Raw genomic sequence first — 17,082 nt, forward strand, 5'->3', positions numbered from 1 at the left:
AACCAAACAACAACAACACCATCATAAGAAAAATAGAAAGACACTAAAACCGTCTGAGTTGGAAAAATGATTTGATGAATAAATCAGGATTATAAGGATGCAAAAGCAAGTACAAGTAGAAGTTTGCAGGTTTAAAACCAGGGCCACGTTCAGCCCCGACACAACGTATGTAGCAACACGTTTTCTTAAACTGAAACGGGGGTGTGTTGAATACATTGTTGTGTGCGCATGAGCTCTGCCTTTTTATTACCACGAGTTTACAGACACGTCTCTGCTGATTGGTTATCACCGGTGACACAGACAATGAACGACAGACACACCCACCAAACGAGAGAAAACACATCTCAGCCGAGGAAACGTGTCGCTCAACCAGGAAACCGTAGCAAAACAGTGCACACCGCTTTTGATATCATAACGTGATTTCTAAATTGTCCAAAAGGCACAAGTGAGTTGATTTTGAGGAAGTGTTGGAATTTGTTCCAGGAGTCAGGTGCACTAAAGTTAAAAAGCAGTTTTTCCAAGTTCAGAGCGAGCTCGGGGAACATGAAGCAAAAGGGAGGCTGATAATGTCCCTCTGAGTAACAGAGAGGTTCTGTAAGGTACTGTGGTAGTTTTCCAATAAGAGCCTTATAAATAAAGAGGATACCGGTGAGTATCATGTCTCTCTTGGAGAAAAGATCACCCAACACGTTCATATAAAACACAATGATGCGTACCGTAGACATGACCGCTTATGAATCTACAATAAACAATAATTGTAATCAACGATATAATTGTCTCTTTAAGTCAAATAAAAAAATAAAAAAAAATATATATATATATATATTTATGTATTTATCTGTTATGTGACCCAGATGGTGTAATAACACAAGTACACAGCTTATGAAGTAAACCACGTCTCTTTTAAAAAAAATCATAAAACGTTGTATTTTTTTCTTAAACAAACATAAAATTGATAATCACCATCAACAGTCACACCCCTTAAGACCTTAGCTAATGTTAGCAATGAATTGGTGTTAAACAAAGAAACGGCGATTACTTCAAAAAGATTGCGATTAGACAATTATTAAATAATTGTTACAGGTCTCATTGTAGCTATATCTGAAATGAGAATCAAGCAAGCTGACAATTAACACTATATGTAAACGCCACCAATGCTGTCTTTCTGTGTGCAGCCGGGGTTCAGGTGCAGGTGGACGCTCCCGCCAGGCCGCCCCTCTTGTCCACCGGAGCCCGGAGATCCTTCTTCTGCCGGTTGAAGCACAGTCGGGTGGCGGGGAAGCAGGACAAACGCTTTCTTCCCTGTACTTCCATAAAGAAAGGTCAGTACTGGCAGGGGCGGAGCTACAGAGGGGCAAGGGGGGGGCAGCTGACCCCCCCCCCACTGTAGGGCCTTGCCCCCCCCAGCTTCCCCTCTACCTTTGGTGTTTAAAAAAAACTGTGCTTGTAAAAACAAACTGCCACTATGTCCACAAGCTTCTTAAAACATTGAAACAATTCATTTATATTAATTAATAATAAATAATAATTGTAGATGTAATCTTAGCCCCCCTGCCCCTCAAATACTTAGCTAGGTCCCTGCATTAAATGTGCAGAGCGGCGTTCGCACAGTCTGGCTTGCCGGCAAAGACTGGAGTGACTGAAACGTGCGGTCAGTGTTGGGAAAGTTCACTTTCTACATGAACTAGTTCAAAGTTCAGTTCACACATTTTAAAATGAACTAGTTCAGTTCATAGTTCATACTTCAACATTTTGAACTAAGTTCACAGTTCCAAAAATACTAGTTCATAGTTCTTTTTTTCCATATGTTCCTCTACATATTAAGGCCCGTTTACGGTGTGTTTTCAGCCGGGTTTTTGCCTGGAAGTTCTCCAAAGAAATCTGGCACCCTATTTAACAAAGTTAAACTGAGAGAGCGTGCCGTTCACAGACACCAGAACGAACGAGTTCACAGTTAACGTTCATCAGGCAGTAATGCAGTTCACGTTCGCCCAAAATACGAACGAGTTCATGAACTATCGTTCAATGAACGCGTTCAGGCACAACGCTGCGTGCGGTATACTCACTGCAGCCGACCTGTCGAGCGCCAGTGTGGCATCACAGGAGCGCCGTAACTGTTTATACTCGCGCGTGGTGGCCACTAGTTGCAGTCTTCTCCTGAACAGAGGTGGCGTGGCGCTAATGAGGAAAGGCTACCGACTTTGCTCTTTCTACAGACTAGAAGAAGAAGAAAAAGGTAAACAGCGGCAGAACTGGCAGCAGCATTGGCGTCAATGCTTCGATTTGATTGGATGACCTACTTCGTCGTATCAAGCCTTTCATTCACCATTAAAGAGCTCATTTTAACCCAATAAGTTTACAAGAGAGACTTGCAGTCACTCTGAGAGTCCTGGCATCCGGTTGCCCTCAAGCTTGTTCGTGCATCCTGTTTCCGCTTTGTCGCGCGCAGCTGAAAAAAATAGAGTCCTCTGGTCGCGCACTCAAAATCCTGGCGATTTAGGATTCAAAGACAACTTATTTGTGTTTATGCCCATTTTATTGCACCACTCTCTTCCTGTTTAGATAGATAGAGGCTGTCTGTTAGTCACTCTGGCCAATGTGTTTCTCAAATAAAATAAATCCTTAAAGCTGCACTGATCAATATTTTGTGTTATTAACTATGGAAAAAATGACTAGGTATAATGAAAAAGGGGTGGCTCGTAGTGACAAACAAAAGTTGTTCAGTTCTAAAAAGCGTTTTTAGCAATGTCCAGGTCATTTCTTATGTTTCATAGCCTACAACTTTACTGTTTTGGTTCACTCTCACTGCTCTCTTCAGCACAATTTCCATCAGCAGCAGGCAGCTGTTTTAAGTGAAAAAAGTTCTGATAAAGCCACCTAACCGGCACCGAATGACCGAAAGAGAGAAACAGTTACAACTAGCGGGTGAACATAGTTGAGCATTCGGCAGCTAAAAAGCCAGATATTGCTCTCACGAGCAGGCCTGTCGCGATAGTCAATACATGGACTTATCGCACGATATATGGAAATGAGCTCGGTAGCTTTTGGTGACGCAATATATTGCGATTGATAATTTGTATAATTGAAAATAAAGATGTATTCATTTTGACATACACATCAATGTTACCAACATTTTAATCGTAGATCGTCTGCTTTCTGTGTCGGCTGAAGAGGCGTGGCTCAGGCACATCATTAAAGGTGCAGTAGGTAAGACTTATAAAACTAACTTTCTGTCATATTTGCTGAAACTGACCCTATGTTCCAGTAGAACTACATGAAGCAGGTCATTTAAAAAAAAATCCAGCTCCTCTGGCACCACCTACAGTCTGTAGCTCGATTTGCAAAAATCCACAGCTCCCTGTTCAGATGCACCAATCAGGGCCGGGGGTGTCTAACTGCGTGTCAATCACTGCTCATGCACACGCGAGAACGTTTTGGGCTTCAGCAGAAAGGGGGGGAGGGACTGAGAAGTTTTTTTGGCTAAATCCTGGATCTTCCCAATCCTACCTACAGCACCTTTAAACCAAAACTACATGTATTAAAATCATAGGATTTATTGATTATTCCCAAAACAAAAAAGTTAACTGATAATTGATATTTACCAAATAATTCACGTTTGTAGCTGATTTGACAATAACCAGAGTATATTCTAAAGCATTTCTTCTTCATAAAACGTTGAACTGCAGCTGTGTTTGAAAGGCTCTGTGACACTAAATAAACCTGTTTGGTCTTAAAGTCTAAAGCTACATGAGACTCGTAGTAAACCTGCAAAATGGCCCTGAAAGAAATGCTCCCGTGTTGTTAATTCAATTATTTTCTTTGGATGACCAACATGTACCTCCAGACAAAAACCTGTATTTAGTATATTATATTTAACATATATAATTTGAGCCAACTTATATTTTGGGGGTTTTTACACCAAAATATATTACACATGACTGTAGTGCAACTTAACATTTAAACAACAATAGAATAACTCAACTAAACCAAATTGCCTCAACAGCAACTAACTATGATTAACTAAAGAAAACCACAAACAAGGTCCTGGTTTTATACCCATGGCAAACGAGCCCCCAACTTGTTCAACCGGCTCACAGGCCACAACAAAACAGATAGATGCACAGCAACGTAACAATAATAAAGTGACATTTATTAAATAATGATGCAAACAAGAGAACGATGAGGTGTGATTGTCAGTATCAGTGATGATGAGTGTAGGTGTATGGATGTAATGGAGAATGTGAGGTGCATGTTGTCAGTAGTTAACAAAGGGAAAACTCAAACAGAGAGAAAACATGTTGGTGCGCAGTCGGGAGAATGCGTCCGCCTGGTCTCGGGGCAGGCGGGGGTTAAATAGTCTGGGAGGACCGGCCAGGTGATCACAGTCATCTCATTATCGCCTCCGCTACACCTGCAAGTTAACAAGACAAACCACAGTACACATGTAGGACAGGCCCAGGGCCGTCACACCAACAAACATGACATCATTTGTATGCATTTATTTTAAAAGATTATTTGTGTAGCTAGTGTTTGTGAGTATGCAGTAGTTATTATATAGTTGTGAGGACTAGTTTCAGTTTTCTCACATCGCCACAGGATGTTTTTGGGGGGTGGCGGCAAGAAGCTTGCGCCTAGGTGAGGATTAAGGTGAGGGTGTGGGTGCGCAGACCTTATTCCCACCATCTTCACTCCTACCAGATGGACCTCCAGTGGCATGAGGAAACACATGACGACCTTCGTCTGGCAGGAGTTGCAGGGGGCTGCCGGGGGTCCGGTCAGTTGGACTCCGCCTGTGCCTGTCCCCAGTTGCAGGTTTGTCTTCGGGGTTTGCTCCCCTAGCCACTGTACCCTCCCGAGTTAACCCACGTGGCTGTGGGGTTGCCTTCTTCCGCCTTCCCAGCCGTTGTGGTGGTTCTCACACCACCATCTTCCGCCTGCGCTGCTGTTGGGGTCTTCACTATTTACCCATAGCTGGGGCTATTTACCCATAACTGGGACAGTGGTTGACGGGCATCAGGGTGTTTCCACTCACCGATGGACCTACATGCCACGTCTCTGGGGCCCACTGCTGCTCCGAGATCCCGTACAACTTAGCCTGGAACCACAAGGGACCAGTTACCATGTGTGCCACAGGGAGGCGTGTACGAGATCTTGGCAGTGGAGAGGCTATGTGCCGGCTGAGGAGGCTTACACACTCGGCTCCTCTTTTCGCCCCTGAAAACAAAGGGCTATCCGGTGGCAGTAGCTGAAAGCAGAGAGTGGCAAGCAGAAGCAGCATGCACTAACTACAGGCACTACTACTCCAACACTACTGCACTGACGCATCACACACCCTGCGTGCAAATGCACACACACACACACACACACACACGCACACACACGCACACACACACAGACACACACACACACACACAGACCGACAGATCCACACACACACACACACACACACACACACACACACACACACACACAGACAGACAGACAGACAGAGCTACCCACACACACACAGACAGACAGACAGACAGACAGACAGACAGAGACTGACCCCCACAGACAGACAGACCCACCCACACACAGACAGACAGACCCACCCATACACAGACAGACAGACCCACCCACACACAGACAGACAGACCCACCCACACACACACAGACAGACAGACAGACAGAGACTGACCCCCACAGACAGACAGACCCACCCACACACAGACAGACAGACCCACCCACACACAGACAGACCCACCCACACACAGACAGACAGACCCACCCATACACAGACAGACAGACCCACCCACACACAGACAGAGACAGACAGACCCACCCACACACAGACAGACCCACCCACACACAGACAGACAGACCCACCCATACACAGACAGACAGACCCACCCACACACAGACAGACAGACCCACACACACACACACAGACAGACAGACAGACAGACCCACAAGACAGACAGACACTATACAAGTACAAATGCATTTTCATTTCCTCAGCCACAAAGAAGCTTTTTGTACCACTTCTTCTTCTTCTTGTGTTTTTTCATTATCTGGCTCTGAAGATCTACCAGCTGGGACCTCATGGTGCTCTCAGTCCTCTGCCACTCCTGCTCCTTTTCCTGCTGAGTCAGCTTCAGGCTTTCTGTGGCCTGAAGGAGGGATGACTTGTCCTCCTTCCACTCGTTGAGATGACTCTCCAGCTGCTGCTCAGCCTTCTTCAGAGCAGCCACGAGGCAGTCACTCACAAAGCTTTGCTCGTCCTGCTGCCATAGGACACGCTCACTCTCCAGCTGATGTTCACACTGTTTCTTCAGAGCAGCCATGAGGTTATTGTGGCTTTTGTCCTGCATCTCCAGCTGGGCTCTATGGGAAGCCTGGGATCTTTCCAGTATGTCCTTTGCCTCCTCCTCCTGTTTTCCGAGAGCTTCTTCCATCTTGCTCAATTTATTCTTCAGCTCCTGAGCTTGAGCCCTCTCAATCTCTAGATAGCTCTCCAACGTCACGTTGGTGGTCTTACCTACCGCGAGCATCTGTCTCTCTTTACGAAGCTCGATCTTCTGAGTCTCCACATTATTTTTAAGGGCCTCCTTCTCTCCCTTCATCTGCTCCAATTCAACCTTCAGGTCTTCAGTAATGAAGTGCTGCAGGTCCAGATCTTTTTGGGCTTTTCGCAGCATGTTGCAGATTTTTCCCAGCTGGGATTTCAGATACTCTGTTTCCCTGGATGAGGAGTGGACACGTTCAGCCAGAGCCTCATCCAGCTGGGCTCTATGGGAAGCCTGGGATCTTTCCAGTATGTCCTTTTCCTCCTCTGCCTGTTTTCGGAGAGCTTCCTCCATCATGCTCAATTTATCCTTCAGCTCCTGAGCTTGAGCCCTCTCAATCTCCAGATAGCTCTCCAACTCTAACTCCACGTTGGTCTTAGCTACAGCGAGCATCTGTCTTTCCTTACGAAGCTCCATCTTCTGAGTCTTCACATTGTTTTTAAGGGCCTCCTTCTCTCCCTTCACCTGCTCCAATTTGACTTTCAGGTCTTCAGTAATCAAGGTCTGCAGGTCCAGATCTTTTTGGGCTTTTCGCAGCATGTTGCAGATTTTTCCCAGCTGGGTTTTCAGATACTCTGTTTCCCTGGATGAGGAGCGGACACATTCAGCCAGAGCCTCATCCAGCTGGGCTCTATGGGAAGCCTGAGATCTTTCCAGTATCTCCTTTGCCTCCTCTGCCTGTTTTCGGAGAGCTTCCTCCATCTTGCTCAATTTATTCTTCAGCTCCTGAGCTTGAGCCCTCTCAATCTCCAGATCGCTCTCCAACATCACGTTGGTGGTCTTACCTACCGCGAGCATCTCCCTCTGCATCAACTCTTTCTCACGGCTCCAACTGCTGTCCTCTCTCTGTTGTTGGAGCTCATCGAGGACATTGGCCAGCAAGTCCTCTCGGATTATTAGGTGAACTCTTCCCTCAGATTCACACTGGGTGAGTCTCGCCTCGCTGTCCTTCAGTTCACACCGTACTTGTTCTTCAAGTGAACTGAGATAGAAATTCATTTGCAGTTCAATCTCTCTGGAGTGGAATTCCATGTTTTCCAACTTTGTATTCTGCTGGACAACAGTGTCTTTTCTCTCGTTGCAATGTGCACCTTTGGATTGTCACAGTCAAATGACTCTCTGATACAAACTGCTGTCTGAGTGAATTTGTGTCAGAACTAAAGTTGGGTCCCAGTATTCATAGTGTGTCGTTATGACAACAACAACAACATGTATTCTTATGTTTTCAATCCAAATGGTAATTGATTCTATTCCATTCTATCTTTGATTCTATTGTTGCTATGGGATAGCAGTTTGTTTATGTTTGAATATACAGTATGAATGTAATGATTTCTGATGATTCCTAAAATATGGCAAAGAAAGAACACTTTACGAAATATGGAAAGGAAAAAGATGGATGTCTTTGCACAAGAGCAGTACACACAAATATGCGCCAGTTGGGAGTTTCTCTAACTCCAATAACCATGTGCGCTCAGCAACTACTTATTATTATTATTATTATTATTATTATTATTACCTATGAAGCTATCCCTATGCCTCGCTGCTGCAACAGTGAGAATTGTGGGTATAAAGGGCTTTTCACACGGGGAGCGACACTTCGCCTGCATAGTCGCGTGGATCCGCAGGATCTCGCTCCTCATGTGAAGGACAATGCTCCTCGATTAAACGCCAGGCGATCAATGTATAGTAACCATGGGGATTCTGTGCACTACTGTATCCCTGCCGTACAACTGAATGAGATCAGCTGACTGTGGTATCATATATCCCTAATCACTGGTCCGTTTATAACAAAAAGTGGCAATCCTAGTATTTTCCTAACCATGATCTGTTATTGTTGATAGCTAAAGTTAGCTAAATTAGCACAGTCGTAATTACGGACGTTACCCGATAAATCCAGTCTTGTGCCGATGCTCTGACCAACAAAAGCCCCGCTGTCTATGTCCTGATAACTGTTTAGAACACAGTTTTATATTTAAGGAACTCACAAACAGCAATAATCAGTCTCTTGTTCATTGATTTGCACGGTGTGTTGCTGGCGTAGGGAAAAGTTCAACACAATTCAACTCTTGCAGCGGGCGGGCGTGTGCGTGTGACAAGCAAAAACGCGAGTTTCACAGGATTGCGCCCGCTTTCGCGTCACCTGTCAAACTGCCCGCGTCTTACTATATCAGTAATTATGATCAATCAAAAGGTCAAACAAATGATAGAATTATGTTATGCAGTTTTACAGTTTTTCCTCTATTTGCCACACAAGGCATTTACAATGCCACCCTGCCAAGACCTTTCGCCACCCCTTTGCCACCCCATGTCAAATTTTCTAGATCCGCCACTGAGTACAGGCCTTTTGCAAGGCACTGTATTCGTGTCACATTCTCATTAGGGGCTAAGCCCCCCTAAAGGTCTCATCCTAGAATTGCCCCTGGTTCATAATGTGTCAGTTTGGAATGGGCTGACTGCTTGGCTTGTGGTATTGCTTCTTGTAGCATTCTCCAGAACCAAAGTGCCCCCCCAAAATGACTTACAGAAGGAACCCAAAGCTCTTAATATGCAACCAGTCTACTACTGACTTAAAGTGTACTTCTACCTCAGAGGAAAACATTGTAGGCTACTACTACATGTAGGCTACTACTACATTTACCTGACAGAAAACGTTGGTGATTCAGAATTTAATCACAAAATATCCCAATTAAAATATGGAGTAATCAGACATTTGCTTCATGGACTCATGGCAGTGCGCCATCCCTCCAGGCTGTTATGAGAGCCAATCAGCAAAAAGCTTTATTAATAACCAATATCAAATGCTGTCCAAACTGCTCCAAACCCCGAGTTCATTGGGTACCCAGGAAACCAAGTGTGAAGTAGATTGGGTGAACGATTCATGAGATATTTCAAAGACATACGCACACAAACACACAAACATACAGAGGTTTCCCGATTTATTAAAGAAATTATTTAAAAAAACAATGAGAAACTACTTTTTGTGCCTGCAGACACTTCCAGATACTGTACCCTCCACTGCACTGGATACATGCGCAGTTGTCCGAGCAGCCAGCTGGACTCGGAGGGCGACGGCGAGATGGAAAGCTGCGACCTAAGCTGCCTGGTGACGGTGTGCCGCCTGCTCACTCCCGTGTCCCACCAGTCTCCCAAAGAGCTCACCATCAGGCCCTCTGAGTTTGTGACCCGCTGGGCCATCGACGGCAAGTTCACTTTTGTAGAACAGCAGTGAGTTTCCTGATTTCAACTCTATCTGCAAAACACTGAAACATTATTTTGCACATTACGTTTTGCAAGTAAACTCTTATTTTTCCATCATCGAGCAGCCCTAGCACACAGTTTAGCTGAAAAGGAATGGTAAAGTGGATGGGAGGAGGCCTCTGAGCACAGTTTTTTTCTCTTCAGCTGTGAGTTTAGACAATCCTTTCTGTCTTTGCCGTTGGTTCTCAGAAGGACCTATGCATCCTGATTGCATCACCTGAAAATGTCATCTCATTTTTGTTGGGGAGTACTTTCATACTGCAAGGTTTCCCCCAGAAAAATTGTTTAGCCCGGTGGCAAGTGTCTTATTTTTGACGAGGGTCCGGCTGGGGCCAGTCACAGACTGATGGCAGCATTAATGTAGAGCCCAAAAGTTTCTGTGATAGCAGAATCATGGATAGAATCGCAAAATTGAGAATTGAAAAAAGCTATAAGACAGATTTCAGAGGGCTCTACATTAAGTCAGTGCTAAAAGCTAACTGGATATTACCTCTTGCAATACACTGGGGGGAAACTCTGTAATACCACAAGTAGTCTATAGTGAATCATTTAATCTAATTTCCCATATGTGTAACTGCTGAATGTTCCATGTGGAGCGGCTCATTTATACAGCATTCCCTTCCATTTCCACTTGTCTCTTGTTTTTGAAGCGGCACAATCCTGAGAGACGGCGAAAGACACCAGAGTAACTAAACTCCTTTTGCATCCTCTCTCTTTTCCCAGAGCCACGACAGTTATCGGTTACTTGCCGCAGGAAGTTCTCGGCACATCGTGCTATGAGTACTTCCACCAGGACGACTTGCTGCACCTCGCAGACAAACACAGGCAAGGTGATGGAACAAAGCAGCCACGGATGGAAACGTTAAAGGAGAATTCTGGCCAATTTTTATGTTAATCTTGATCGCTATAAATATGCGAGTATAGTCGATAGAAGAAAAAAAACGAGCCGAATCGGTGCGGTCAACACGGAGTAGCTTCCACTTAGCTAAAACGGCAGTTGTTGGGGCAAGTTTTAGCGTGCCTTTGTGCCTCTTAACCAGGGGTGCTGTATAGGGGGGAAAAGTTAGGACAATTCCAAGGGCCCATGACTGACAGGGGCCCCAGAAAATAGGTAAAAACTAATCTAAAATTATTAAACCATCATCATTCAGTATATATATTTCAAATATAATAATAAAATTAATGATCTCTTTGTTTTTATTTGTTTTTGGCAGTAAAAGTTAAATATCTCCATTGACCAAAAAAGTAAACATCCATATTGACCGACCACCCCCCTGTATCTGCATGAAATGGTTTGGTCCTGCCTAAGCGCACTCAGTGACAGTGTTTAGTTGCAGTCAGTAGATCCGCCAGAACTACAGTGACCACAATGTTGCCAGAACTACAGTGACCACAATGTTGCCAAGTAACGTTAAATCAAAATCTGGTTTTCAAAAAAGGAAAGAGAGAAAAGAGAGAGAGGAAAGACAAAGGAAAGGGTGTCAAACTGTAACTCAGTTTTTCACCAAGAAAGGTGAGTAGCCTATAGTCTGTGAGTGGTATTAACCTGTTGGCTTAATGTCCATAGTGAAATAAGCTAGCTAGCTACAGACTAGTGTTAGCCTACATTTAATCACCATTTAATCAGTGCAGGGAAACGTTTAGCAAGATATTCATATTGAATCATTGTCACTGCCCCTTTTAGCAGACTTAACAACAGAGGAGTCAGCAGCAGCCCAGTCTCCCCCTAAATGTGCCCCTCCCTGTCCCAGTGAAGAAGGTGAGCAACATTGTGTTCAATGACATGCCAGTTAGCATCATTGCAGGGAGTCTGTGGGGATTTCTCTGTCTCTCTTGCTCTTTTTACCATTACAAAAAAGAAAATGAAATATTTATTAATGACAGAGATTCAAACACATTAATAACAATTATTTTCTCACATAATGATCATTATGAAATAAAATTAAAAAAAACAACCTACTGTCTGTACTGGATGCTGGACAGTTGGAAACAGTGAGTAGCTTATTTGAGCCTGCATGTAAGATACAGACAATATTAACTGTATTAAACTACAAGAAGCAAGACAGTTGCAAGCCTTTAATTAGAGTTATGTAAAGCTTTTGATGGGACGGTTAGGTCCTAGAGAAGTGGTGACAACAGCTGCGCAGAGGGGGCCCAATTAGATTTCTTTTGTCATGGGGCCCAAAATTCCTGGCGGCGGCCCTGCTCTTAACAGACACAAAATGCAATTAAAATGTCTGTGCAACATGAACAGGGCCCTTACGTGACAACAAGATGCGTTTTCAACTCAGACATTGTTTAAATTCACCTACCCTGTCTCTATCCTGCCAGTAGCTAGCTCGCCCTGCTAGCTGCTAGCTGCCGTGTGTTCAGCCAGGCTTCTGTGATAATCATCACACAGCAGTTCCGTGTGTATTTGTAGCTCATCCATTTTGTGTGTGATCAATCTGGTGTTGGTGAGTAGGAGGCTAGGCAGTGGCGATCTGTGTGGTAGTTCCCTTAGCTGGACTAGCAGGCCCGACCGGTGTCGTGCCAAGGTACTTAACCTAAGGGAGCGTGCGTGCACTCAGAGCGGAGTTTAACTGCTGCACTTCGAATTCACCTCTTAAATGGAACAAATAGCGATGTGGAAGACTCCACAGGGTTTTCCATAGTAACAAGGGACTCATTTATCTACATAAATACGTTTATTTGTCTGTTACATTAAGGCGACGTGTGAATTGTTAAATCCGTCGTTTAGTATTGTGGATTAATCGACAGTGTTTTCCAAAGTTCCATATTGACATGCACCTTTGCTACATAGGCTGACTGATAGGCCTATCTATGTGAGTCATGCAGGTTTATGAACAATATTTTACTTTAATCTAGGCTACCTCCATCTGTCCATTCTCTGTGTGGTTAATTTAATTTAGTTTAATATGGCTTTTCAATTAACCGCTTTGTTCACCTGTCCACCATATAAGTTACAGAGGGAATACACAAAATATCAGGCCGTTTTTTCACCTGATATAATGTGTATCCCCTCCCCTAACGTGTAAAGGGTCTGTCCTGTCCTCATGTGTGTTATTGTCTGTGTTTACCAGGTCACAATAAACAACCTGAGATAATATGGAGATGTCTGTTGTTTTCTAGCAAAAGTTACAGAGGGGATACACATTATATCAGGCTGTTTTTCACCTGAAATAATGTGTAAGTGTATCACTGAAACTAACACACATGATGACAGGACAGACCCTTTGCATGTTAGGGGAGGGGATACACATTATATCAGGTGAAAAACAGCCTGATGTAACGTGTATCCCCGCTCATAAAAGTTAAAACATTTAGAGACCGACCACCCCGTTAACATTCCCTGATGGGTATTTTTATGAAATATATAGATTTTAATGGGAGGGAATTACATATAGGCTATCGGCATCTTGAGCCGTGTGTTGCCAATGCGCACATCGGTTTGAATTATGTTTTTATATATTTTATTTGCTCTCACGATCGCTTCCGCACTGCCAGGGTTGCAACTGAAATAATAGGCTAAAGCTACGGCAGTTTATGGAAAGCACAAGTGTAATTATGGTCAGATCTAGTGCCTGACTGATTGGGAAGATATTGATAAGCGTTGTGATTTACGCATTTGCCAGCTTTCCTCCTGTTTTAGGAATCAGCGACTGTATTGTATTGTCTGTGTTCTTCATATTTATGTAGAATTATAGTTTGCTCTTCTTATGTAAAATATGCGGCTCTGGTAGATGTTTGCGATTGGTCGTGCTGTGCAAACACCGCCTCTTTTATGTGAACGCGCGCGCCGCTGGATTGGGAAACCCTGGGTTGACTGAACTAGTTGATAACCAGCGTCGTGATACAGCTTATGCGGGACCGGGGTTGTTAGGTTAGGTGAAGCCGGGTAACTGAAAGAAATCCAGGGACATGTTGATCTGGATTCGTAGTACAGGCCTCTGGTAAACACAGACAACAACACACATGATGACAGGACAGACCCATTGCATGTTAGGAGCGGGGATACACATTACATCAGGTGAAAAAACGGCCTGATATTTTGTGTATCCCCACTGTAACTTATATGGTAGACAGGTGAACAAAGCGGTTAATTGAAAAATTTAATTAAAACAGAAATCACGTCAGAGGGCAGGGAGGGACGGGTAAGCAAAGATGAGGCATCCTTGTCAGACCACACCCGCAGACAATGGACAGATGGAGGTAGCCTAGATTAAAGTAAAATATTGTTCATAAACCTGCATGACTCACATAGATAGGCCTATCAGTCAGCCTATGTAGCAAAGGTGCATGTCAATATGGAACTTTGGAAACACTGTCGATTAATCCACAATACTAAACGACGGATTAAACAATTCAGACGTCGCCTTAATGTAACAAATAAACGTATTTATGTAAATGAATGAGTCCCTTGTTACTATGGAAAACCCTGTTGAGTCTTCCACGTCGCTATTTGTTCCATTTAAGAGGTGAATTCGAAGTGCAGCAGTTAAACTCCGCCCTGAGTGCACGCACGCTCCCGCGGCCAGGGGATACAAATCCCGCCGGGGTTAAGTACCTTGGCACGACACCGGTCGGGAACTAGCTACCACACAGATCTCCACTGCCTAGCCTCCTACTCACCAACACCAAATCGATCGCACACAAAATGGATGAGCTACAAATACACACGGAACTGCTGTGTGATGATTATCACAGAAGCCTGGCTGAACACACGGCAGCTAGCAGCTAGCAGGGCGAGCTAGCTACTGGCAGGATAGAGACAGGGTAGGTGAATTTAAACAATGTCTGAGTTGAAAACGCATCTTGTTGTCACGTAAGGGCCCTGTTCATGTTGCACAGACATTTTAATAGCATTTTGTGTCTGTTAAGAGGCACAAAGGCACTCTAAAACTTGCCCCAACAACTGCCATTTTAGCTAAGTGGAAGCCTGTAGAGGTAGCTGCAGCTACTCTGTGTTGACCGCCCCGATTCCGCTCGTTTTTTTTTCTTCTATCGACTGTACTCGCATATTTATAGCGATCAAGATTAATGTAAAAATTGGCCGGAATTCTCCTTTAACCCTATATCTGATTAAATCAAGAACTTAAGTGAGACATTTGAACCCCCAAATCAAGATATCTATGTTTCCAAAATGCCACACTTGTGTTGAGTAGAAGTTCATGAAATTGGACTTTTCAACTGAGCTCTGTGATAACACTGGTGTCCAATCTCTTGGCAGTTCTGCGAAGCAAAGAGAAGATCGAGACACGGTGCTACAAGTTCAAGACAAAATACGGCTCCTACGTTTCACTCCAAAGTCAGTGGTTTAGTTTCACAAATCCATGGACCAAAGAAGTTGAGTTTATCGTGTCTTCAAACCAGGTTATCTCGTAAGTATCGATTAATTTACGAAGATGTGGATATTAAGCGTTACCTGTGTCAGATACAATGTCGCTTTAGGAGATGTTACAACCCCATTCATTCATGCTCTGCTCTCATATTTTGCAGCACCAAAAACTGATCCAAAATGTTTCTGTTTCTGTGTTGATTTCATATTGTGCCATAACACAGCTTTAAAAATACAGTTTAACCATGAATTTAGTAGCATAAATACTCCTTTGCACCAGCAGGGGGCCTGGTCACACAAAAGATGAGGAGGCAGGCAACTCAAAAGCACTTCACGGTAAGAAAAACACGGAGTGTATTCATATAGGCATTCATTTCTTGTGTGTTTTTTTTTTTTTTAAATGTAAATATTGATTTTATTGTACTCTGCTTTCACAGAAGACACAAAGCAAATACCCATAATTCCCAGCCTTTCCAGTGGTTTGGGCACAATGATCTACGCAGGCAGCATAGGGACCCAGATCGCAAACGAGCTCATGGACTCCTACAGGTGCGTTGTGTGTGTGTATATGTATGAAAGGGATATTTCACCGCTGGAAAGATGAATATGTATTAAATTGGGTCATTTATGTAGTAGAAATGTGAAATTTGTTTAGAAGTTGGTGCCTTCTAGACCGAGAAAAGCCAGAAAATGTATTTTTGGCTCATGTGGATGAAAGACAACAACTCTCAGAATGCACTTGCTTTGCTTCCCTACAAGGCCACTCCCAAGACACGCCTACCGGTTACAGACATAGACAGTGAAATTGGTTACAGAGAGGGAGTCAAGTCAAGTGGGTTTTATTGTCATTTCAACCATATACACGAAACAACGTTTCACCGTGGCTCAAGTGGTGTTACACATACTAGCTGGCTGTAGTCCATAGCCTCTGGGCAAAAATGCCTCCGATGACGCTAAATGACGATTTTTGCGTCATCAGAGGCTATTTTCCAGACCCACAATACAGAGAAATCTAGACTCGGGGACATGAGGCAGGGAAGCACGGTCATTCAAAAATACTACCGGATTTCTACTGATACAGAGCTTAATGCTAATCGGTAAAGTATCCCTTTAAGCTAAGTGTAACCCTATTATGTGTACATTAACAGCATTCCCTCCTCCCTGTTCAGGGAATGACGGTTAAGTTAACTTCCCTTGACAAAATTCCTCCATTCGGAAAACACTACGACGTCACCAACACAGATATCACTTCCTCTATGCGTTACCCTGGTAACACCTTGGATACGTTGCTGCTACTGTCGAAAATTTTACACTACTGAACTAAAATGTTGAAACAAAAACTGATACCAGCACAAAACGTATTCTCCTGAAATGTCTGTAACTCGTGAAGACATGTGATTTAATGAATTTACCAGATGTTAATAGTCATTCCAGCGAGGCGCAATGACTGATGGGTAATCTTGCTTGTCCACTTCGACGAAGTGATGAACCGTTGTTCAGTTCTTCCCTACACAGTTCACAAAAAAGTGCCATGTGTAAATGCAGTGCCGTGTAGCGGGGTAGGGCACATCAAATAGGATACAAATATAAACAGTTCTAACAAGCCTAGAAGAATATTTCTGATAATTCAAACGTCAAGTCATTTAATCTCCTGCTGTGTTCCAGGATGAACTCGTCTCCATCCAGCGGGGCTTGCAGTCCGTTTGGCCCGGCCCAGGAGAAGTGTCCACTGGTTTCCCCACTAACCAGCACCAGTGTGGGTGACCTCTTCATCATTTCTTATCATTATTTACTTGGAGGCAAATTCAATTCTTTTTCTTAGCATTTATGAAGTCAAGCCACAATCAGTGTGCTTGTTGACCTTCTGAACAAGGTATAAACTTAACTGTAATATTTAGTTACAATTTGTTTGAGATTTCGAAACTTTTACCTGGTTACGCT

The 17,082-nt window shown here is 43.8% G+C and overlaps 1 protein-coding gene across 6 annotated transcripts in view; it reads left to right on the forward strand.

Annotated features, from left to right (window-relative positions):
* LOC144512033 (basic helix-loop-helix ARNT-like protein 2) overlaps positions 1-17,082 on the forward strand; it is a 35,727-nt gene that overhangs the window by 13,658 nt on the left and 4,987 nt on the right. For 3 of the 6 annotated variants that reach the window (XM_078242566.1, XM_078242568.1, XM_078242569.1), the window contains 8 exons: positions 1,176-1,322; positions 3,145-3,207; positions 9,536-9,770; positions 10,527-10,633; positions 15,034-15,184; positions 15,422-15,477; positions 15,579-15,690; positions 16,807-16,897. In XM_078242566.1, coding sequence (XP_078098692.1) covers positions 1,176-1,322; positions 3,145-3,207; positions 9,536-9,770; positions 10,527-10,633; positions 15,034-15,184; positions 15,422-15,477; positions 15,579-15,690; positions 16,807-16,897 — 962 coding nt within the window. The remainder of the gene's footprint in view (positions 1-1,175; positions 1,323-3,144; positions 3,208-9,535; positions 9,771-10,526; positions 10,634-15,033; positions 15,185-15,421; positions 15,478-15,578; positions 15,691-16,806; positions 16,898-17,082) is intronic. The other 3 variants (XM_078242570.1, XM_078242571.1, XM_078242567.1) reach the window with 2 other exon arrangements.

The sequence above is a fragment of the Sander vitreus genome, chromosome 23 (genome assembly GCF_031162955.1).
Source record: "Sander vitreus isolate 19-12246 chromosome 23, sanVit1, whole genome shotgun sequence".
Taxonomy (NCBI): domain Eukaryota; kingdom Metazoa; phylum Chordata; class Actinopteri; order Perciformes; family Percidae; genus Sander; species Sander vitreus.